The sequence below is a fragment of the Polypterus senegalus genome, chromosome 1 (assembly GCF_016835505.1).
Source record: "Polypterus senegalus isolate Bchr_013 chromosome 1, ASM1683550v1, whole genome shotgun sequence".
Lineage (NCBI taxonomy): Eukaryota > Metazoa > Chordata > Cladistia > Polypteriformes > Polypteridae > Polypterus > Polypterus senegalus.
In genome coordinates, this window is record NC_053154.1 from 143,057,734 (window position 1) to 143,084,371 (window position 26,638).

At 36.9% G+C, this 26,638-nt stretch overlaps 1 protein-coding gene across 2 annotated transcripts in view; it reads left to right on the plus strand.

Moving 5' to 3' along the window:
- Positions 1-26,638, plus strand: part of megf6 (multiple EGF like domains 6) — a 386,160-nt gene that overhangs the window by 329,539 nt on the left and 29,983 nt on the right. For both annotated transcript variants that reach the window (XM_039759556.1, XM_039759564.1), the window contains 2 exons: positions 2,994-3,122; positions 21,203-21,331. In XM_039759556.1, the coding sequence (XP_039615490.1) occupies positions 2,994-3,122; positions 21,203-21,331 (258 nt within the window). The remainder of the gene's footprint in view (positions 1-2,993; positions 3,123-21,202; positions 21,332-26,638) is intronic.

Consider the following 26,638-nt stretch of genomic DNA (forward strand, 5'->3'; position numbering starts at 1 on the left):
TCCAGACACCATGTAAAAGTCCTCAAGTTGACATTATTTTGTCGCCACAGTGCACAAAGCACACTCTCCACCACAATACTCATATAATTACAATAAACCACAATAATACATCCTCAAGCTCCCAGACGCGTTGCCACCCTTCCACCCAGCTCAGCACGCCGTCTGGGAGCTCCCACAGTCCTTTTATATCTCCTGACCCGGAAGTGTTTCTGCCCAACAGTCCACAAGTCCTTATTCCTTCCGGGTCAGGGTAAATAGTCCTTTTCTTCAACCCGGAAGTCCGTCGCTCTTCCTGTGACGAACCTCCGGGTCACAGGGCACGAAGAAGCCCTCGGTCCTCCCTGCAGCTCCCTCCTGTGGCCCCCACAGCATCCAGCAGGGCTTTGCATAAAAACTCCAATGTCCATGATGCCCTGCTGGTCTTCTGGGGACCTCCACGCTGCAAGGAGGGCTCCACCTGGCTTGGGGGTATTGGCCGGGATAAATGGCCGGCCATCCTTTACAATAGCTATTAGGCATTTTAATCTGGTGTAATAAACACAAGTAGTCATCTACTAAATGAGAAAAAGGATGTTTTTCTCTTTAAATTACTTTTTCTACTTTTCACATTTTTGTATTATTTGTACCAGCATAACCTTAAAGGTGTATTGTTGTATAAATTGTCCTAGGTCATTTGTTGGAAGGGCTGGATTTTGATCTCCAGCTATTGCTGCACAAGTGACATTTAGCTTTATGCAAGCATATAGTGAAAATAATTAGGTTCATGAAATGAAGAGATAAATACAATAAGTACATAAATAAGACATATTGAGGGATTGATTTTTCTTGTTCATTTTTTCCTGTAAACTGTACAAACTGCCATTCTGGTCTTTTGTACTGTCTTTCATGATGAGATGTTGCCCTCTACTGGCCATTATGAATATGTTAGATAAGTGAAAAGACTCTATGAACTACCCAGTGAGTAAACACTTAGTGTGGTTTGATTCTATAAGTTTTATTTCAGGTTTTATTTTATATCTTGCAACATCACAGGATACTTTGCAAGCAAAAAGAATTAAAATATTGGAAATTGCAAAAAAGTTTAAATGAGGACTACACGGTTAAAATTCACAGTCATGCACTAATTTATTGTATGCTGAATACTTTAATATGTAAACAATAGCTACTTAGAAACGCAACGGTATCTTTAGATTATTTGTTTATTATAGTAGCCGACATTTAATTTAAAATGTGAATACATTATGCTACTTGCATTGCCTGCACATGTTCCTACAATATTGTTTGTAATCATAAAAATATAATCTTACAAGTTACACATGAGGAAAGATGACTTAAATATTTATATTTTATTTAAACATATTCATAAGTAAGTGTCACTTAGACAACTTATCATATTGAACACACATTCAAAATCTAAGTACAGTTCTAAAATGTAAGGGGCTATAAAATGGATGGATGTTGAGTATTTGTATTCCATGATGACACAGTTTTAGGAGACTGGATTTGAATCTCAGCAGAGATCACTGTTTGTGTGCGGTTTGCATGTTCTCCCCATATCTGTGCCATTTCTTCTCTTAATAATCTGGTTTTCCACCCTACTGTCTAAACAGATACATTTTGGAATCAATAAAAGAGTTATCGACTGCATGTTATCTAGTGTTGCTCTATTCCACATTGCTTGTTGCCTTGAATCCATTGCATCCAGGGCTGGCTTTAGTCCCCCCACAAACTCTGAAAAGGTTCAGAAAAATCAATAACGATGAGCGTGTGCAGTTTACAAACTAATAGACCTTTGTAACAGGATTGATGTTTTAGTAAAAAGAAATCAAGCTTCCTGATTTTGCAAAAAGTGCAACTCCTTAAAACAGTAGTTTACTTTTATTAGTGCAGAGCTGTGAACGTTAGCTGAAATGCCAGCTCTGAGATCCTTGAGACAGTTGACTTCTTTCTGTCAGATGTGCACCCTGGGTTCATTTCTGCATAAAGCGGGATGTTGTTAGAACAAGAATGTCAGCAAATCCAGGAGAAATACCACAAAGGTAACAGGAGTTTCCAAATTAATCCCATAGAGAAAGAGTTGTAAGACAGATTACAAAGATACAGACATTAAGATAATTGTTGTTAAATTACTGGAGAGGCAAGGAGACCAAAATGTGTCATCAAAAACATAAAGGGCTGTTATTTGTGAGCTGAAAATAGAACCCATATTCGTTAAATTTTAATGGCTGTATGATAAAGTTGAAAGGGGTCTCTAGTTTCATTTACTTGTTCATTAAGAAAGTTTAGAAATAAAACATTATTTTTATTTTTCATGTTTCATTTTACCATACTCTATGATCATTTACTATTCTAGCATCATGCAGTCTACCAAGAAATACTTGACAGTAAAGTTAATTGAATTATAGGTTGCCATTTGACATCTTAAGTATCTAAGTGTAGTCATGTAGCTCAACACCAATACAGAACTTCTTTAGGGCTACCCAGTCTGTAACATCCATTAGAATTGAAACATACTATAATTTATTTTAGTCTGGGATCATTTTAAGTGTGCATACAATTTAGTCCAGGTTTATCCTCTTGAATACAAACAAATTTGGTCCATTTAAGAAGTATGAAAGTAACTTAGAATAACTAAAACTACATTGTATCAGTTCATTTTCAGAGACAACTGTTTCCATTAGAAGTTGTAGTGCGTTGAAAGTGCAGGACAGAAACTATTCCTGGCACTAGCCCCTTGCAGGGTACACACACACAAGCACGTGTTCACTGGTACCAGGCCAAATTGTCCAATTCAGAGGAGTCAATTAATGTTAAAAACATATGGGATAAAATTCCCCACACAGATATCCAGTAAAATGCCACTTAGACAGTGAACAGGCCAGGAATAAGTCTCAGATTTGTGGAGCTCTGAGGTAGCTAAATGTTTTGCCATTGTGTCTTATGAAATAACCACATTGTAAGATTTTAAGTCCTGTCTGTTTTGCTCTGCACAGAATGTATTCATGGCACCTATGGTGCAGGATGCAAGTTCTTCTGCCATTGTGAGAATGGTGCTACCTGCGACCACATCAGTGGAGCTTGTTCTTGTTCGCCTGGCTGGATGGGAACATTTTGTGAAAAGCGTAAGTTGTTTACAATGCACACACACATATACAGATGGCTGTATATATATATATATATATATATATATATATATATATATATATATATATATATATATATATACATATACAGTATATATATATACTGTATGTATGTATGTATGTAGCTTAATAATTTTCTCATTTTATTTTATAGAAGATTATGATAATTTTAAGGCATGAAATATATTTTGCCTAAGCCTTTAATGATTTTGTTTCAGCTTTTATAGTACTATGTGTATTATCTGTTTGAAAAAAGAATGTTGTATTTGGACTTTATTTGCTAAGAAATCACCTATGAGATTTTTTTATAGTACAAAATTAATTTGATTACAAATCCATTGATTCTTAGTTACCACTAATCATTTATTTAATTAACAATTTATGATTTTTAGGACAGCATACTTTCCTTTTGTCTCTTGTTCTTTCTGTTTTGCATATTAGTAGCACAGTGTTTTTGATGTTTGCCCATGTCAGCTTGGGTTTTTCCTGCAGATACTCCAGTTTTTCCCCCACATAACAAACCATGTACAGGGAGATTCACTTGATTCACCCCGAATATTCTTTTGTAACTCCCATTTGCATGAAGCAATCTGAACCAAAAAATACATTATATACCTTGACGTATGTGTAATCGGTTGCATTACATGCAATGCTGGAAGTGGTTTCCGTTTTCTGCCAAACACATTTCGATGCACCGCTCCATGATCCTGAACGTATCGGTAAGCATCTCGGGGGGAGTAGCAGCAATTTCACATTGGATGTTTTCCTTCAAGTTTTCCACAGTGTGAGGTTTGTTCCGATAGACTTTTCCTCTGATTATACCCCAATGGAAGAAGTCTGGTGGTGTCAGATCCGGCGACCGTGGTGGCCAAAGCCCCTCAATTTCTTCCATGCTCCATCTTGCTGGAAGTAACCTTCCATTAACTCACAATCATCCAGTTGATTCTGACATCGCTTAAGCAAATTTGTGACCCAATAGGTCCGCACCATGAAGACGCCATGCTCAATTCTGTACACTGCCATCCTGATGAGAAGTCGACTGACTGAATGAAGGGGTACAGGTGGTATACACCCAGAAGTTGTAAACGGAGATTAAACATCACAACAGCTGTCTGGCGCCCACCTCATTGCTCCAATGCAGGGGCATCCCGGCTTGTTCGAAGCTCCATATACAGAAGAGCACATTGCACAGTTTCGTTCAGATTGCTTCGTTCTAGCGAGGTTTTTACAGAATACCCGGGACCTCTTTTGAGTGAATATTCCTGTACAAGTCAGGTTAAGTAGTGATTCTTTTTTAGCTGGGCATAATTGTGTATAAGTGGGCTCTGTAGTGCCCTGCCCTGAAACATGGTTCCTACAAAGTGACCATTTCCCTATGCAACTCTGCCCTGGAATCAACAGGTTTGAGAATTTTGCTATGTATTATTTTAAAGTGTTTTAAGTAAATGTTAGTATAATATTCTGATTTGTTCATTTATAACTTCATGATAACTATAGCACAGGTGAATACTAGTTGCCGGCTCATGTATTCAGTTATGCCTGATATTGCTGACCATGCCAAAACACTGGTGGCATTTGGTTTTGAAATCCATTTTCTGTCTTAAGGAATGTGAATTTGAGGTCTGCAATGTGTCTGGACTTTAAATAGTGATAAAGGAAAAAGGATTTAATAATCTGCCATCATTGCTGTAATTCTGTTTTTGTCTGCTTTTAGCTGACACGCTTCTAATCCTGATACAGTCCCTACTGGGGATGCATTCTTTAATGATTAGAATATAATTAATGTTGTTTTTAATCAGATTTCATGAGACTGCAGATCCACCCTTTCCTCTTTATATCTTCGACAAGCAAAGTATAATAACCGTGCTTATCAGTGTTCAGAATTACAATACTTGTGTTAACATAATTCATGCATAGCAAAACAAAGCATTATCTTTTTTAAAGCTATTTTTAATTTTATTTCATCACACAATGTAAGCAAAACATTATGTATACTGTAGCAGGCTTGTTAATTGCTTCTGTTATATGGAGTGTTCAATGAAAAACATTATTTCAAGAGTGAAAAGTATAAAGAAATGATAATATCCACTAGTATCATGAGTGGAAGCATAAATGAAAGGTTCAATGTCAGTTTGTTTTTGCATCCCTGGCAAATAAGATTACATTATGCCAGAGCAAGGATAAATGTACAGTGAGCTGAAAAAGCACACAGAGAGGCTCCATCCAGTAAATCTCACAAAAAGGATGTCCCACAGTATGCCAGGTAATGATTCTCACAGCCATGTTTATGCAGTTATTACAAAGATGTCTATTGCCTTATAATTCACCAATCTGTTTCATATTTACAGATAATTACTATCAAATTCTGGAGGTAGACTGTCAGTGTGTCATACGATTGTAATCAAATATATGAAGGAACGCGAAGAGGAACACTTTTAAGATAAGATGTTACAATATGTCAACTTACCACAGAACTGAAATACCAAGATGCTTAGTGTGTTCATTTGCACAACTCTGATGAGCTGCTGCTTTTATATCATGTATATTTTCTACTGTACATTTTCACAAAAAACCAAATGTTTTCTTGCCAATTTGTAATTCATTTTGGACAAAATACTGTTAACAGCAGTAATTAAAACACACTTTTCATAATTTAATCCAATTTGAACACAGTGACTAAGAGCTATTGCTTTCTTCTTTTTAAACACATTTCCTTCCAAACATTACCGAAGAGCACAATTCAAAAATTTAACAATACACAAAGCTCAACAGTAAGAGGTGCAGATGGTAAAATCATATTACTGTGGTGCACTTACTTTAAAATGTAATCACTATATTGTGGCTACTGACACATTCTGAGCTGTATATGTAAAAACACAACCTATTCAACTCTTAGGTTCAAGTACCAAGAGTATTTGCAATGTTAGAAATCATATTGAATTAAAAAAAATCAAAAAAAAAACTTTTGTGCTTCCATCAAATTCTAATAGCAGTAAACAACTTTCAACTTTTAAGCCTATTTTATTAAGCTTACAACAGTTTTGCTTAACCATGACATTCAGCTTAACATAACAACTTCATGGAAATCATACAAACTTTCACCTTCCAAAAATAACAAATTAATTTCTTTAGTACAATTTTTTTGTGAGTTCAGCTTAATAGATCACAACTCAAGTGTTTAATCATAACTATGTAAGCAGCTTTTTTCCTCCCCAGCCACTCAGAGCCATGCAGCCCAGTTTTACCCACACAAGAAAGAGGAGTGAAGGGGATTAGTCTGTTAGTCAGCCTTCAACTTCTTCGAGAGAAAGACACACACTAATTCTATGAAGCAAAGCAACATTCAAAAAATATAGATTTTTTACACTAAAAAAGTGTTGAGGACCCAACACTTCCGGTTTCAGTTTTCAGGGTCCTCTTCACTTGTTGGCCTTATAATCTACCATGTATCAAATAAAATGGCTGTGCACTGACAAACATTCATTTTCAAGTGCACATAGCAGCATCTGTTGGTGTGGAGTGGAAGTGCAACATACAGAACTTTAGAGACTACTGAACTAAATTTTCAGCAAAGATTCAGTCGTAAATGTTTCCTGTTTTCAAGGAGTTACATTTTAAAAGCAGCATAAATAGAACATGGAATAGTAGCAAACCACAGACTTTCAAGTTACCTTCACTACAAGCTGAATTGTGTGCTGACTTGTAAACAAAAAACGTTTGACACACCAGATAAAAACAGTATAGTCTAATGCTGTAATATTTGACTTCTAGTGTGTTGTCATGTGAATATCAATAAACAATGTACAAAGTACAATGGCATTCTTAGTTGCATGTCTCCTCAGAACCGTTGACAATAGTACATTACCAACAAAACACATACAGGTACATTCTTAACTAAATACAGTAAATTGAATTATGAGCAGAAAGGAATTACTGCATGGGTAGTATGAAAGGAAATATCTCTGTTTTCTAATGTATTTTTTCCTCCATCAGTTTTAAAACCCTGCTTTAACAAATTCACAGTTTAGTGGGGTAAGCTGTTCAGTTAGTATTGGTACCAAATAAGAAAGCAACATTGATAGTGCTGCTGATACTCTACATACACATTGATATTGACCGGCTCTACAGTCACTAAGGGTGTTTATCACACTGCTTTACTGTAGCTGTATTATGTATTTATTTTTTTATGTGATTTGCTTCTGACTGTTTGCCAGGTTGTGATGATGTGATGTGATGGGTGTGACACTGCCATGTGATCCTGCATTTTGTTATAAAACAGAGACTGAGAATTTGGTTTAATTGTCAGTTCTTCTAATAAACTTTTAAAACTTTTAGTGCTTTTTGTTAATTGGTGCTTACTGTTGATTTCCAGTTTTACATACTTATTGCAAAGCTTTCATTCAAGCTCCTATACCCAAGCCAGTGCTTAAAGGCCTTTTAGAAATTTTGCATCATATGCTATTTTCCTTTTTGTCTCTGTCTTGTTATAAGAACCACTCAACTCAGCAACATTTTTTGTTCCCTAAGAAAAAAAAAATAATTTTCTTGTTATTTGTGTCATCTGAATTGTACACACACAGTCAACTCTTAGATTCACTCATGTGGGACCAATTTATATTTATAGTTGGCAATTAACCTAAACTGCATGTCTTCTTGAGTAAAACTAGAGAATGTGCAGACTCCACTTCCATAATAGCCATGCTGGAATTCAAACCCAGAGGTTTGGAGGTATAATTCAGCAGTACAAACCACTGCATTAGTTTGGCCGCACGCCCAAGTACAACAGCAAAAATGACTTGCAGTATGTTTGCAAAGAGTCATATAACAACTTATTTACAATTTATGTTTTGGCATATTTAAAAAACAGGTAACTCACAAATGGGAGTGCTGCTCATGTGCATTGAGACTGTAGATGGATGTAGAGCCAATGCAGCTGCCACCGCTGTGTGAGAAAGCTTCCTTTTCCTTCTTTTATTATGATTCACACAATAGCAAGTGTTTGAATTTCATCGATGTTCCACCACTTTCAGAGTGTTATGTTTTAATGGTAATGGAAGATGACTGAAAATAAGCAATATTATTATTATTATTATTATTAACAAATTTTAAAGAAAAAGGGGAGCACCACCTTGTACACATACCACTCTAAAGTACATGGTATATTATGGTGGTTGATAGAGATTTTTGTACAACACAACAAATTCAAAAATGAACTTCCAATTTTCCCCATTCATGTGTGAACTTAAAAGAAATGTGGATTTGATTCATAGTACTTTATTCTTTAAACAACAGTGAGTGTTACATATACATTTGGGTAATTTGAGTAATACAAGGTAATTTTACGTTTGCTTCCTATTTTTTTTTTTTTTTTTATCCAATATGCTATTTGTTTTATTTAAAATGTCTTGGTAGCTTTAAAACCTGCGGTTGGCTGGCACCCTGCCCGGGGTTTCTTTCCTGGCTTGCGCCCTGTGTTGGCTGGGATTGGCTCCAGCAGACCCCCTTGACCCTGTAGTTAGGATATGGCGGATTGGATAATGGAAGGATTTCTATTTACAAACTTGAGAACCAAGAACTTAAAAATGTAGTATGTTCTGCACTTAACCTCTCTTGTGATCAAAAATGTACATGGAAAACTAGCAATTATTTTAGATGCAGTTATTTTTGATAATTCTTCCCACTAAGCTAGAAGTAGCACTTTTTCATGTAAAGTATAACTTTTTTTAATTAAAATATCACCCATTCCACACACAAATTTGGCAGTATTATGTAAGCAAAATGTGCTCAGAGAAAATCCACAAATACAATGGGAGAAGATATAAATTTACAGACACAGTTGATCTCCAGGTTAAGATTTCAATCCAGAATTTTGGATTTGGAAGGCAGCAACTTTAACCACTGCACCATAGTGCCTCTCTATACTCTGAAATGTTGTTGCACATTTATTAACACTCTTTGAAACACACACACAGTGTTTGATAACTATCACCAAGAATTGCTACTGACCTGTGTCATTTTTGGCATGAAAGAACTGGTGGGGCCACACAGGCCTGGGAGAAAGATACTGGAAAAATGGCTGCTATTGATTTTATGAAGGATCCTGACATGGATTGGCAAAGTGAATGCAAATTGTGTTTCTTCTGACTCTAACTAAGTCATGTGAGGCAGAGGTTGTGGCATGAATACTCAGGCAGGGAGTGCAGCACAGAAAAGATGATTAGAGCTGCAGGGTGTTATAAAACATTCAAGTGGTGGCAGTGGAATTGTAATGTGGCCAAGAAATGAGGTGGCCTCCATGGAGTGAGGGAATGAGGAAGAGACACTGCTTTTCACAGTGCATTAGGCTACAAGTGCCATTTATGATAAAATATCAGCTGAAAAATGGCATAACAAATCACACAAAATAAATATTAATCAACATATTATCCTATAACATGACCACCAACTCACAGTATTAAAAGATACCTCAATATTGTATCGATCACATCATAATTAGGCACAGATTAATATTCATAAATTTCTTGTTTTTGTTCATTGGGCAAAGTGTTACGTTTTATTGTATATAAGTATTCAATGTGATTCATGATAATGATGATGACTATTCCAAAATTGAGAGATGTAAATTAAGTCACAAAAAATAAATCAATGGGTTTCTCAAGAAAAGCTCTAGCCATCAATCTCCAAGGCCAAAATGAAAAGTTCAGGTGGACATGCACACACATCAGAGAAGGAATGCTAAGAAAACAGCATGGTGCATGGGCCTGTCCAAGAAACAGGTTAGTGGCACAATTAATGAAGTGATTTTCGCATACTGGAAAAAATTGTTTTGATGACTGAATTGTTTTTCCCATAAACATTTCAACAATATATTAAATTATTGAGAAAGTTTAGAAGTTATTTAATTTTTGCACAACAGTATCATCTGCTGGGGGATGGAGGGACAGTGCCCCACATATTCTTAATGCATTGATGGAATTGTGTTAACTTATTAAATATAATTTTGTTATGTTTTCTATAATGTATATGTTAAATATTTAGGTTAATATATATTAATGTATTCAGTTAAATAAGCCTGTGGTTATTCAGATGTTTTATGTGGGGTTCAGTTGTGGGATGATGTTGGTCAAGTAAAGCCTTCCTTTTTATACTTTTGAGTGTTGTTATTAACTTGTTCATTGGTAGTAGAGGTTTGTTACCAACTATAAAGTTCCTCCCGTCCTGTAATTACTGACAAGGAGTCATACAGAAATTAGAAAAAATTTGTTGTAAATATGGATGCATGATACAGAACTGGAAATAAAAAAAACCAGCCCTTGCTATTACAATTTCACTGAAGGGGCGAGCACAGGAGACTGTGCTTATAATCACCACCAAGGCTCTAGACAAAGACTCAGGTATAATCACACTGATTTCACCTTTGGACAAAGTCTTGTAAAAAGCTTGGAAGTCCATGCATATAAAGTATACACCAGTACTGACAATATTAGGAGAGCAGATTTAAGTTTTGATTTTGAACAGTATCACTATCACATTTGCAAACATAACATGGAGCTATTGAACACAGGGCTAGCATTCAATTTGCTTGATTCTGCTTGCTTGAAAATTAAGAATAAACACCTTGCATTGATTGTTTTTGATTGTATTTTTGACTCCTTTAAATCTGCTTTGTAATATATATATTAATATATAATCTACTCTCCATATATAAAATCCTAAGCCTAAAAGTGCAACGAAAGTGCAGCAATGACGTTTTTAATGTCCCATTTTTTGTCACGCTTTAAATCTGACTTATTTTAAAACCTACATATATATGTTTGGTATCATTCTTTTCAGAATTTATCAAACTTTAATGTGATGTTGTTAGATTTTCAGATTCTTATTCCGTTTTTAAATTATAAACTTAAAAATATCAAGAATTCATGTCTCATGAGACTGGACTTTGTGCCAAAAGATTTAACCATGCTTGGGGCCGGAAATAAAACACAAGCAGTAGGACAGCTGCTTTACAGACTTTTAAATGTTTGACGCGCCGCACGAGATGCAGATCACATGGCGCAGCAGCAGCAGCAAGCCAGCAGCTGATTGAGCAAAGAGGGGGTAAATAAAACTGTATTTGTTTCCCATTGTATCACTGTTTAGGATGGGGGTCTCCTTGGGGTGTATTCAGCCTCACTCTTCACAATGTGAGCGGCAGAGACGCTAAGTGGCTGGCAAGCGGAGCTAGCAGGGGGGAACCCCCTAGTATTATATATTGGAGATATGGTGAAAAATGGTGTTTGTGCAATTCAAGTAAAACAAACTGATGTTTTTTACAGAGCAAACAAAAAACAGCAGTGTGCAATCACAAAATATCACCCTGAGGTCAGGTCAGGGACAGATTGGGGAGCATGCACTAGTATAGCACGTTGCCACACCCATCACACAGCGAAACAGCTTGGGATGTCGGTTGCATCTCGTCAGGCAGACATGTGGTCCAGTCACACCCTCCAGAAATGACCACCTATCAGCTGCAGCCAGGTGTTACCTGGGCCACTCTGGTTCTCAACAGTGAGGATCCTGCAAGCCAGATTACCCTCTGGGACTCGTGCCACATGGCTGTAGTGCTGTAACTGACGCTCCCTCACAATGCAGGCAATGTGCCTCATTAGGGAGTCCATGAGCAACTGCTCATTTGACACAAAGTCAAACCACCGGTACCCAATTATTCTCCAAAAGAGAAAAGAAAATAAAAGGCAACAAAATTATAACAGTAAATGAGAGTATGAGAAGAGAGGAAAAACAAAACTCCACAGACAGCTTAGGCATGCCTTTGTTGATAAATATGAAAGGTTAATCTGTTGCTCTAGTAACAAAGACCGTGACACTGGTCTAATACTAGCAGACATATTAAACATGTGTATCACATGCATTAAGTACAAAAGACACCAGTGAAAGCCAGCAATAGGCTTACCTGTGTCATCAAAACATAATGAAGTTACTATTGTTGATCTACATGAATTAGAACATGGCTCATGGCATCTACTTATAATAGACCATGTCATACTGTTTAGTTCTGGAAGCATTCTGATGTCAAAAAAAATTTCAGTGTTTGTGTTTGCAAAACACATCATGTAGTACTGAATTAGTCCTCCTCAAAGGCTATACAGTGATAATCATGAACAATTCAACAATGTTGAAGTAGGAGAGATAGTTAAAAACATCACCAATGAAAACAAAACTGCTGTTGGATATAGCCCATGAAACAATGAACACAACCAAATACTCACAAAAATTCTGCTCAAAGTAAAACACAACAATATTGGGAGACTGGGAAACTACAAAGGAGGGTGAAATCAAAAATTGGAAGAATATTTTTATAATGACACCAGTGATGCTGGGCAAAACTGTCATTCTGCAAGGTATTTTTGTACTTTGAAAGATATGTCTATTGGAATAATAACCAGAGCACATTTAGTAGCCAAAGACTTTGAAGAGCCGAGCGTGCAATAACTTCCTAGAAACTCACCTGCAATACATTTGCATCCGAGTCTCTCAGATTCCTTTGGGCTGTTGTATGTCAAAATTAATGGAAACTGAACTCCATTGACATAATGTCAGCATCTCTGCAAGGTGCACCACTGGCCAGGCATGTTTTAGTTTACCTTCCTCCTGAAGGAAAATGTGTATGTAAGGTTTGGAAGCTTAACAAATATGTCCATGGTTTAGTTGATGCATTGATGATTAGAATGGTATAATATAGTAAAGAACATAACACAGAGCACAGGGGACAGAGTGTCACATGTTGACCCAGCTGTATTTTACTGGTTGAACCAAGATGGAAAGTTCAACAGAGTGCTTACCTGCCATTTTGGATGATTTCATTTAGGGAGGTTCTTCTTATTTTGTGGGTAATGTGATACATACCCCAGCCAAAAGAAGAAAGAAGTGTTTCAGAATGGATGAGAGCAGTTTGACCAATTTTCTTATATAGGAATGGACAGTTCCACCAACAGTGGAAATTCAGTAGACAGGATACATCAAAAATCTAAATCCTATTCACATGGATTCCTCACAGGCTTTACTGCATGATTCAGCATTAGCTAAATGTGAAACAAGTCAGCTAAGATTTAAAATTTCTCCCAGTAACCAGAGTAGGCCTGACATTATGGTTGATATTTGTGACTTGGCTACCTCTGCTAAGCAGGCAATAATGCAAAGTGTATATGAGGTAAATAAGGTTGTAAGAAAACAAAATAGAGCAGGTGATTCTAAAATTCTGGCATCTTGGAAAACATGACACTGAAATCAGTTGTGCTTAATAGTGCAACCAGATGGAGTAACTCAAGGTGGAACCTTCCTTGTAATAGTGGGTCAAAACGGAAAGATTTTCTCATCTTTGCTGGCAATCAAAGAAAATATGGAAGGTGGTTTGTAGTTTCCTTGCCAGATAGACACTTGCAATGCACTGTTCCTAACTACAACACTGTATTAAGAACTTATCAGAGGTGTTGTAGATAGATTGAACTTGCTGTGTTGGAGATAATCTTTCCCTGCTACATGCTACTTTTAGGTCAAGCTCTGGCATCTCTTCTATACATGAATATTTCCTAGATTTATGACCATTTCTTCAAAACACCTTCTGAGCTACTTCCATTTTGGCTTTGTTTCCTCCTGAAGTCTAATGTTGTACTGAACAATTACCCTCTTTACTAGGTTGCCTAGGCTACCCTTCTTCTCTAGTGTTAAAGAATGCTATACTTAATATTGTGTATCTGTCTTCATTTTTTGTCATTTTTATTATTTACTCCATTCTCATTTGTCCTTTCTCCTACTTTCTTGAGATATTTTGTCCCAATCCTTTTCCCCAAAATGACCTGTTTAGGACTCTCAGGTTTTTACAGTATTTAAGAAACCCTATTTAAGCCTCCTGCTTCCATAGCCATATTGCTGTGGCATTAGCTCTTAGTAGCACTGTTCTTCATACTTGTCTGGTTTGTTATTTTGACCATTCTTGCTTATGGATTTTCTGTGGTTCACACTTAGATGTTATTAGGATATTTTACTTTACGGCACATTAGATGTTAAATGTAACATTTTGAGTTACAGTGAAACCTTCTCTTTGTCTTTGTGTTATTCTTGCAGGACTCCCTTTCAAGGCACAACCTACAGTGAAAAGACATGAAATTCCCAGCCATTCCTTGTATCGAGCAGGGAGCTTTAGGTTCAGAGAGTGACCAGGTTCAATGCTATGAAAAGTTGTTCTATTTACACCCCAAAAGTCCCATCAGTCACAAAACAGCCACCAAAACAGCAGAAATGAATCACAACACAAATAAGTTTACATTTGAGTTTTTATTATAGAATGTTTCAGTGTACAGTCCACAAACCATCTCTTCCAGGAAACCCCTGGGAAAAGTTGACATGAACACAAAAGTTAGCTGAGGTGTTCTGTGTGCTCTGGCCATTGTGTTCTCTGAGTGCAGAAGTTTAGATGATGGAAGGTTATGGAGGGCCACAATTCAAAAGTCCCAGGGTTGGGTTGGTGCTCAGAATCCAGCTGTTGTGGGGTCTCAAATGCTAGTGTGGGTAACCTTACTGTTTTGGTACATTACTAGAAACTTCTCCCCCACTCTCAATACTAGGGAATGTCTGGGAAACAAAGGATATTATTATTAGCACATCTCTTGGCAGAGCCCAAGAGGAATTTTCTCATACATTTTATGCTTTTTATATGAAGCTTTGTCTGTGGATGTTCCTTGCCAGCCGGTCAACCTCTTATAAGATTTTCAGAGTAATATTTGCCAATGCTAAACTGACGTATTTGTGAACGATTTTCAGTAATAATTAACTATATTAATGGAGTCAAACCAAGTACACCGATCATCTGCTACAATCCATTAAAGAGCAGTTTGTCTATATGTATGGATTTGGGGAATGTGGCTGCTATAATTAGAATTCTTTAAACTGTAGGCATCATATAAAAATACTATAGTCTGGCAATGAGTTTGGCTATTTTTGAAAGTATTTTATATTCATTTCCCTTTGTTAAGACGCCACCCCTAGACTTACACACAGTTCGAGAATTTATGTATTAGAGGAAGGATGATCGCTTTTCCTGCACAGCTGTGTTGTCAAGCCCTTAGGCAGCCCAACGCAGCAGCAGGATGCATTACAACTTGCACATTTATTTTAAAAAGGCACTGTCCAGCTGGTGTTTTACAGTAAACCCACAATGCTGCAGATGTCAATTATCCATCTATGAAAAAACCACAAAACACATAACCATAGTCGAAAACAGGGCAAGTCGTAGGCAAGTGATTACAAACATTTGTCGCAACAGTGGTAAAGCAGCTGACTGGCCAATTGAAATGAACTTTCAGGAAGACATCCATTTCCAAGGCAAAGCTAAATTGATGCACAGAGGCAACAAACGCTGTGAATGCCATCGTCACCTGACAGCAATCTGCTGGAAGCCTTTCATATCTCTTGCCTTAATTGGGCTGTGGTGACAATTCATGTCTCAGTTTCTTGAAGGAGAATCTGGTCTAATTACATCCTCCAGCTGCACTGTGACTATTTCAGTTTCACAGTTGACTTTGTTGGTTGATTGCAAGCAAGCTGTATTTTTGGACTGGTGCAGTCAAATAGGTGGGTGCTCAGCCTCTCCAGATCACCTTTAATTAAATATAGAAATTTATAGCTGCTCATTTTTGTTTGCTGTCAAGTATTACTGGCATGACATTAAAAAGTATATTTTAAAGCACTTGAATCATTTTAGCGGGAGATGGTTTAAAATTTTCATTCCAAGTATTTTTATTTAAGTAAAGTTTTATGGTGCCCATCTGCAATGAGTTACTTTAGTGGTGCTTTTCGCATTCTTCATTTTATCTGCATAGTTTTGTTGTATTTTATGTTGGAGTAACAAAACATAATTTTTCATTCCCAATCTGTTGGACCCTTGGTGGAAGCATTATTTCCTAGTTTTTCGCAACTTTATTTTCTAATAAACATCAAAAACATTCATCATGAGAAATATCTCTCTATTATAAAAAAAAAAATCTTGGGACTAGACATGATCTTCTGAAGAGAGACGGAGAGGCAGAGACACTTTCACTTCCCACGACACGGTCAAGTCAAGGTCAGGTTACGTCATACTGACATCCATTGGAAGCATGTTCCTGTGAGATGGTGACCGAGGCAAAGAAAGTAATAATCAGCCCTGAAGTGGAATTGAAAACCTTGCAGGTCCAAACAGGGTCAGAAATAAACGACAAAGAGTAAAAGACACAGTAGAACTTCATAAAGACGTTCAAAAATGTTGGCGCCATACGCATGCAGAGCTAGTTACAGATTATGAAAGCAGTGGAATTTGAAAGGCTCAAATAAAACCTTGGCGCGATACACACACAGAGCAAGTTCAAAAATACAACAGTACTAAAATTCGAAAGTGTCAAAAAGCAAAAGTACAGAACACATTCGCACAAACAAATGGAAATTATTACTAGGTGAAATAACGGAACAGCAAAAAGAGATCGAATATATGGACATAGATGATATTTTGGAAGTATGTAGAGATATTGTAAGGCTTTAAAGTTTAAGTCGGAGACTTGTAGATCGTCTAATTCGTGTTTCCATCAGGTAAAAGTACTGCTGCTTCCCAATGAAGAGGCATTTCTGCAGGAATTCAAAGATTTGTTGTTTGGTGAAAGTGAAATCCACAAACACTACAGGCAAAATATACACGTTTACAATAATCTTTTCACGTTAGCAACATTCAATGCACAAAATATTGATTTACACAATAATGGACCATACGCTATGAGAATCTGTGTTCAATTACAACTACGACAAGTTTAATTTAGAAAAAAGCACAATTTGGTCAGGTATATCTTTATGATCACGGAGAACTTATGCAACATACAATTGAAAGAGTTAAACGATCCAACGTAACAGAAATTATACAGCCAATAATGGATACAAATCCATATGTCCAAAAGTATCGCACTTTACACAAAATTTATTAGCAAAACATGGACAAAGAAATTTTCTTGGATTTCTATATGAATCCAAATGAACACAGTCGCATTTATAATAAACCCACATGTGACAAGTAGATGTTCGTGTATATCCAAAAGCAAAGCATGATTCGTCATTTACAGGTATGTCAGATACATTGCCACATGCCAACTATTTCTTTTGCTTTTCCCAGATGCCGAAACAGGATGGTCATACAATATGAAACAAACGCATTCAGAAAAATTAATAACACCCACACAATAATTCGGGTCAAAATTGGCAATACGTTCCCATGTTTTTAACCCACTTCTATCATCTCAACATCTATCGCAACATTACATTACTAATGCGTATGTAAAAGTCGCAGCTAATTGTCTCTTCTTTATTAAATCGAATTAAGCTAAACTTAGAACGGAACATATGCAAGGTCTCATTGATCACGTTCAAAATTTAAATATCAATAGTTCAGACAAATTCAAAATAAGTAAATCAGTAATATTACCATCATCGTATCAAGGTAGTCCAAGAGCATTGCAACAGGTATATTATGATGCAATGGCAATATCCAGAACTATCGGTCAGCCAGATTTATTTCTTACAATGACGTGCAATACACAATGGCCTGAAATCCACAGCTTCTTGAGAACAATGCTACTGGCTACATCGGCTCAGGATATTCCCACTTTCGTAAGTAGATTGCTTTATCAGAAAGTCTTATTTTTATTGAATGAACTCGAGACAGTGTTCGGGCAAAAAGGAGATCTTGATATGCCATTCGTATTAAAACGTTTACAGTTTCCCGTGAGAATAGCTTTTAAAATGACAATTAACAAATCATAAGGACAAACATTTGAAAAAGTCGGTTTATGTATAAGAGACAAAGAAACGATATTCACTCATGGCCAGTTATACGTTGCATTATCACGCTGTAAGACCAAACAAGGAATCAAAATTCAATGCGATCTTGAAGAAAAGTTCATCCCAAATATTATTTTTACTGAAGTTTTAAAATAAACAGTGAACATAATGTATATGTAACAATTCTCATGAATACAAAAAACACATTAAATTGTATTTCCACAGGACTAAACCCGAGGGTTGGCAAGCGAAGCAAGAAGGGGGAGGAGCTCCTAGTTTTACAAACTATTATTACAGGAAACATCCTTTCCTAATTTCTTCAGTGACCCAAAACCAGTCCTCTTACTCTCAGATATTTATTGTCCAAACATGAAAACCCAATGATTGTTTCCTTAGGTGAATATTATTTTTCCAAAAAGCACCTACTGCAATAGTCTGTCTCTCCATCTGTCGACACGAAACTAGTCAGCTCTCAGTAGACCAAATTTGTTGAAAAGTGGCACACTTATTCAGTTCATTTCAGATTAGTTCAGTTTTTTTGAGGTATCTCAAATACAGCATGCTATACATTTTTGAAATGTCAAACTCTTCCATTGAGAAGCACTGATGAATTTTCAAATTTTAAAACAGAAAATCATTTTGTGTGACTTCAGCTATAAATTGCTACCATTTTAATTTTAGCTTGAGAGTGGATGGTTCAAGTTGTTTATTTTTAATATTTTTTTCTTTTGCTTGTTCAACAGCCACTCGCAATGGCAAAACAGTACACCTGTGTGTACAATACACCTCACTGCTGGACACAGGATGAGGAGGGGTCCGATGTGGTTGGGGCAGGGCCGTCTTAATGTATGGGCACAATGGGCAAGAGCATAGGGGCCCATGATATTTCTGATCTCTATGTATGTTTCTGTTTTATTATCAAAACAGGGGCCCCAGCACACAACTTTGCCCAGGGGCCTGTGATTCTCATAAAACAGCCCTGGAGTAGGGTTGGATGTGTTACCATATAAGAAAGGACTGACATTAGATTTGACAATAGTAATATTCTTTATTTATTCAATACAGTAGTGATGATATAATTTATTTATTTATCACCACACAAGGTACCATCCCTTAATGTACCAGAATTCAGGGGGAGGTCTTGTTATATGCTAAAAGTTTGCTTCCGACTCTGCCCCATCCTGCACTTGTCTCTGTGGCTATGCACTCACTTGTGTGACACAGTTACAGCAGCTCACATCTCCTGCTCCTTGAAATCCAAGTGGTGAGTGACATAATGATCATGTCTGCAAAAGTAAAAAACAAAGCAACTCAGACTAATGTAGAAATGTATGAAAGATGGCTTAGAGGCACCTTTTGCTATAATGACTAAACGTATACTCAATTTCTGTTACACTGAAAACAACCTCATAGCTGCATTATATAAAGATTGTAATGACTCAATATTTCTTTGACACTAATTTATCAGCAAAGTGCCACCGTGACCTGCTATCTGTAATGTTCGGATGCAGCAAGCAATTTCAGCTTGAAACTTCAGCACAGATTTTAAATCTACATCAGGCACTTCTTTGAAAAATGTTATGTTTAAAAAATTTGAGGCATAATTAGTCACAGACTTTTCACATCCGAAAAGACTAACAATAGCACAGGAATCTTTTCATTGCCTGAAGTGGAATCTGCCATCTATAAAAGCAATTTCAGCCACATGATATTATAAAATGGATTAAAAACATAATTTATGTACACTACAAATACATGTAATCACATTCTGTTGTGACTGTTATTTTTGAATATTACTCACTGACTCACTAGTAAACAAAACTGTGTTAACAAATTCTTTGATGAAGAAATTACAAAGTTTAAAAATATTCTTTCATACCAGCTAACCAAGTGTCCGAATGCACATTTTCTTCCTTGTTTATCTTTGACTGTGGTTTATGAAAAGTGCCCCCTGTCCACTTGGAGTTAGTGACGTGCAACTTGGAATGTGTGACAGCTATCTAACATCAAGGAAGCAGTGTGAGTACATGCAAGGTTCAATGAGCAGAAGTACATGGGTGACATTGCAGACTGCGTACATGGACTGGATTAGCCTGGGACAGAACAAGAGGTATTCTTTCAAGTCTTTTCATTTCCAGGCCGGCTCATATACATTTAAGATTCATCATTCATCTGGCATGCATGGTCTCTGGTTCAAAACCTTACCAAAAGCATTAGGTTTTGCCAAAAACACTCAATCCATACACTCAGGGTTATTCCTATTCCAATTTCAAACTAACCTTCAAAGGAAATTTGGATGAGTTTTCAGTAATTTTAAGGGTAACATTTTAAACATTTTACTGAATGTTAATAAGAAAGTGCTTTTCTTTCTATTTCTAAATATTCTATGAAAATTAAGGATTCTGTAAATGACGTATGAATCTTAATTTTATTTGGCACCTTGCAGAAAGAGGTCCAGACCATTACAAAGTACAAACTAAACCTAAAAATCTGAGAAAATGGACTGTAGGAAAATCACTGTGACTGAGTTGGTGGCAATATAAAGGAATTTTAGAAGTTTTAGAAATAAAAAACATTTTATTTGAAATGTTTTAAAAAACTGATTTAGTTTTAAATTCCCCAAAACATGAAGTACCCATGCTTGCAGAATGTCATTTTCCCCTTCTTTAAAAAATACAAAAATTGCTCCCACATTTCTTGAGGTAGGCTTTGAGATCAAGTGAATGAGATGAGTTTTACAAATGGCAGCAAGTGCAAATCCCACCTCTGTGTTAAAATGAGAAGTAACTGTAAAGTGTTCTGTAATGAGGTCTGTAAAGTTGCTACAGTATCTAAAGACTAATATTGAAAAATGAAAGCTAAATCATTATTATAGAGTTGTAAGCACATACTTTTGCCTGTTGATTTTCTGCATTTTTATCCTTGTGGTTTATAACGTTAACATTTGTCAGTAACGTAATGCTGCAGGTATTGTGATGTTTCATCGTTCACTGCATTCTAACATATCCCTCTCATTGTTCATTGAGTTGATGCAGATGTGGTAAACGACAGCCCACAATTAGCGCAGTTGCTTCTTAAATGATCCAGAAAGCAGAGTGTAAACTTCTTTTTGTAGTTGACGAACTTGCTGACTGGGCTGTTCTAAACACATATTGTCCAGCTTGTATGATCTAAGAGATGTGTTTTTTTTTTCTCTTGGCTTTCAGCTTGCCCGGATGGATTTTATGGGATTGACTGTCTCCAGATGTGTAATTGCAAAAATGGTGCCCGCTGTAACCACATCACAGGGACGTGCCAGTGCCCTCCTGGATGGGTGGGAACCAAGTGTAACCAGGGTAAGGGATTTATGTCATTAAATCCTGTCATGATTTAGGGCTGATCTTCCTTTCGTGGTGTCTTTCTTTCAATAAATATGCTGCCAACGTGTTTAGAACTTTAACCCAATTACAGAGTGACAGAGGCGTAACTTTAATTAAGTATTTTTTTTTTGCTTGTTTGTTTGCTTGATCATTTCTGGCTGTAGCTTCAAACTGTCCTACCTCATTATAGAAAACTGTAAAATCTTCAGAGAAACTGACTACTGTTTTTGCAGCTCTTCCCAATATGGTAAATGATTCCATCATGTTTAAAGGAAGGGTTCAGACATGTGCTGTGTCTTTGGGGACAGGTTCAACAAATGGCATTGCAACAATCAGAAATAAAATATAACTTCAAAGAAAAAAGTCTACACAAACTATATATACAGCATTCATCAAAAACATGGTGGTATGATGCATGTCAGCGTGGCTTGCGTTGTTTTTTGATTCTACTTAAATATTCTGAAGTATTTCACAGGATAATGGGGTACCCTGCTGCTTCACAGACCCGGTCATTGTCTCAGAGGAATTTGCCTGTTCTTTCTGTGTCTGTGTAGGTGTTTCTTCCATATCCCTAATGACATGCCAGTTAAGTTACTTGGCGTTTCCATATTGGCTTACTCCATCCAGTACTGGTTACTACCCTGTGCTCAGTCTACCCAAAATGGCTTCAGCCTCCCACAATATTATGTTATGTTCAGTATTAGAATGACAGAACATTGCATTGCGGAGGTGGCAAATGTGACATCTTAGTGGAAAAATAGAAAGTTCAGACCAGGCATTCAATTCTTTACTGAATCTGATTAATCCAGCTTTAAGGTTGTGGGAATCTGTAGTCTTTCCCAACTGCAATTCAAGATCCCGCCATAATTGGACTTCAGTTTGTCATAGGGCACACTCACACCAGGCTAATTTACGGCACACTCATACCATTGAACACATTCGGAATATCTTTGGGACAAAAGGTGAAACTGTATTATCTGAAGAAGAATCATTTTTACAGGCTCCATACTTACAGTGTCCAGGCTGGGTTCTAAGCCCAAGGCCCTGGAACTGTGAAGCACCAGTACTTAACACTGTTCCACTCATGATTCTTTGCTTGTAGTACAATTTATTAATGTGCATTTCTGCAAAAGAATTCTGGGAATTTGTAGACAGCAAATTATACTTTTATTAAACAAATACAATTGTGTTCATATATCATAACAATGCAATGAAAATATTACCTGTCACAATTACATGGGTGTCAAGGACCCATTTAATTATTAAGTTCATACTTCAAAACCTTTTTTCAAAAGAGAGACAATTGTATGTAGCCTTGGTTATAGTAGCTATGCATCAATTACCCTACGCTGTTCAAACTCCAATGACAGCAACTAGAGTAATGTTCACAGACAAAATGCACTAAATACTACTTGTACAATTTGTACGTATGCTTTGTTTATTGTAAATGCTTTATGAGTGTATCAAAAAATATATTAAATGTACTCTAGATTGGCATTTGTTAAATAGAAAATAGATTGTGAGGCCACCTCACAGGTCTAGAATCCTAAACTTATCATTGACCACCGTGTGAGTGTAAATATTGATACTGTATATGTGTGTTTGGGCCCTGTAATGACCTGGTGCCCTGTTCAAGGCTGTTTTTCTGCCTCTCATTCACTGTTGCAGGGACTGGCTTCAGTCACCATGACCCTGAGTTGGAATAAGTAGGTTTGAGAATGTTATGTATATTATTTGAGGAGGAGATGCACCAGCAACAGCCCTTCATGGATACTGCCTGCTATAAGCTTTATACAGTAGACTAGATCAAGAGTTCAGTGATGGGGACCCACTGTGGCTGCAATTTTTTGTCTCATTCAACTTTTACTTTTAATTGAATTCCTTCCTTATTTAAGCAAGCTGTTATTTCCCAGGGTCTGTGTTTTGATCTCAATCCAGAAATTAACCAAAATTGGTTTTGCTAAACTGTTATTAGAATGTAACACACATTATATACACTGATCGGCCACAACATTAAAAACACTAACATATTAAGGGAATAACTTTGATTATTTCTTTACAATGGCATCACCAGGTGGGAAATATTAGGCAGCAAGTGAACAGGCAGTTATTGAAGGTGATGTGTTGAGAGCAGGAAAATGGGCAAGCCTAAGAATCTGAGTGACTTTCACAATTGCCAAATTGTGATGGCTGGATGACTAGGTTCGAACATCTCCAAAACAGCAGGTCTCGTGGGATGTTCCAGGTATGCTGTGGTTAGTACAAACCTAAAGCAATCCAACTAAGGACAATTAGGGAACTGGCAACAGGGTCATTGGTGCCCAAGGTTCAGTGACGTGCATGTGGAGTTAAGGCTAGCCTGTCTGGTCCAATCCTTCATAACAGCAACTGTAGCACAAATCGCTGGAAAACTTAATGGTGACCATGAAAGAAAGGTGTCAAAACACACAGTGTGCCTCGCAGCTTGCTGTGTATGGGGCTGTGTAACCAGAGACCAGTCAGAGTGTCTATACTGAACCCTGTCCACCACCAAAAGTACCATCTACAATGGGCACGTAAGCATCAGAACTTTACCATGGAACACTGCAAGAAAGTGACCTGGTCTGAAATATCATTTTCTTTTAGATCACGTGGGTGCGTATGCATCGTTAACCAGAGAAAGAAATAGCAGCAGGATTCACTATAGGAAGAAGTGCCGGTGGAGATATTGTGATGCTCTAGGGAATGTTCTGCTAGAAAACCATGGGTCCAGGAATTCATGTGAATGTTACTTTAACGCATACCACCTACCTAAAGATGGTTGCACACCACATCCAACCCGTCATGGCAACGGTTTTTCCTGATGGCAACAGCCTCGTTTAGCAGAATAATGCACCCTACCACACTACAGAAATTGCTCAGGAACATGACAAACAGGTCAAGGTGTTGACTTGGCCTCCAAATTCTCCAGATCTCAATCCAATCAAACATTATTGGGTTGTGCTTGAAAAACAAATCTAATCCATGCAGGCCCCACCTCTTACAGGACTTGAAGTATCAACTGCTAATGTCTTGGTGCTAGATACCTGTGGACACCTTCAGATGTTTTGTGGAGTCCTTGCCTCAAAGAGTTATAGCTGTTTTGGAGGGGGAACCTGCACAATATTAAGCAAGTGGTTTTAATGTTGTGGCTAATCAGTGTATTTTGTAATGGGGCAATTCAGCATTTTGTTTTTAGCTTGATTTTTTAAATTTTCATTATTATCATTGTGATTTTCTTTCCTCCTTCTGGATATGTTGCTAACTTAATCAGTAGAAAACTAATAAAGAGATTATTGGGTGTGATACTGAAGTACTATAGCTGCAGCTTTTTAACACTCAGTGTCATTTGCCATGGTACAGTAGCTACTCTGCTCATCCTTATTTGTCATTGTTGTAATACAATTAACACAGCAAACTCTACATAAAAAGGAGAATTAATAGAATGATGAGAAAAAGAACAGAAGATAGCTTCAAACAGAGTTGGGGCTTAAACGTCAGGAAATTCTACTTAATGTTTGTTACTGGAGTGGGAAAAGGACAAAAAAAAACTTTTGTGTCAGTCACAACAGTGTGCATTTGCCTCTCGCTGCCCCAAAAGGAGCCGTGTTGACAGTGGATTAACATTGGGGAAGATGGAAAGATGCAGGTAAAGCAATTGTGCAGAGGCAGACTTAATGGTAGCCCTCACAATCATGTCAACAATAGATAAGGAAGATAACTGCTTAGTTCCAGGTATTGCCCCAATCCTTTCCGCAGTATCCCTTATAAATTTTTCCCTTGTGAAATTCCCTTGCAGTTCACAGTAACAAAAGAGAGTTAAGGTTATAAGACTCTAGCAGAAATACGAATATTAATACATTTCTTTTAAATTAAAATCAGTTTTTTTGAATGCAGAATAAAAAGACAAAAAACAGATATTCAACAATGAGATCAATTAGAGGTAAAACAATTCAATGTTTGTAAAACCAGTTGGTAGAAAAAATCTGTAATTTCATTGGTCTCCCAAGGATGAAATACCTGTTGTTAACCAGTGATCTAGAGGCAAAAGTACAGTGTCTTGGGAGTTTGTTCCTTTTCATTATAACAGAAGCAATGGTTCATCTCAAAGTTTTTATAAGTATATGTAGTAATTTAGGTTACAGGCTTTCATTTTGCAGTGTTTCCGACCACTGTTCAAATGTACTTTATTAGTTTTATCAGAGTTTGTAAATTTCCCGTCTTGCAATTATGGATGTCAGAAAATGTAAAAGGAAGTGTCGAAAAAACTTCTCATGGAAGCAAAATGTGGATTGAGGGGATTGCTCTGTTTAGAATCGGGGAACTAGTCAACAGTAGGGTAAGAACCCTTATCAGATATTGTAAACTGACTTATTGTTTATTTATGTTTTAGATTTCTTTATATTCTGTAAAATTCATTGTTTTCTCCAATGTTGAAATTCTTGATATGGGTCATATATCACTGCCAATATCAATGCTCATACTCTTGCAAATATTTGTCTCAGAAGTGACTTTAGTTAAAGTAACAGTCAACCATTTAGAACTGTCTATACATGCTATATTACCAGTCCTTCTCAAAGATGCTTAGTAAGATTGAAAGAACCGGAAGTTGATGGGTTAAAAAATCCAATGTGTCATCCAAAGATTTACTCTCTGCTTCGCCAGCTCTGTTCTGATAAAAGGCTTGCATTCATTGCAACATTCTAAACTCCTTCTCATTGAAAAGCTGCCTACAAACCCCTATTCCCATTATTGTAGAAATCAAGCCACTCTTTTAGTCATGATCACAACTTCCACCTGAAATAAAAGAAATGAACTGTCACATGTCTCTCTGGAGGTGGCAGTTAAATGGTTTGCAACATCGACTGCAAAGAACAGAGAGATACAAGTCTCAGATTTTGAAACTCAATACAATACTCCGAGGCTGGGCCTGGATATTCTGTTCTTGAAAATCACAAAGAGGTTAGCAAACTAAATTAAAAAGATTACACGAAATGCAAAGTATGTGGTGACGCCACAAGTGGGTCCCTCTTTGTCCTGAAACCCCATTGACACTACTTTCACAGTAGTTCCAGGTTGATAGCAGTTTATCTTTCCACAAATACCATCCATGGGCTTTACCTTGCACTCAGGACTACACAAAACAGCATAAATTCTTTCTGTCCTTTTTATCTTCTTTTCTTTCCATCTTCCTCTTTCTTCAGCTCTTTTCTGCTATACTTCTCCTTAGACTTCTCCTCTGACTCTGCCTAAGCACCCTATTGA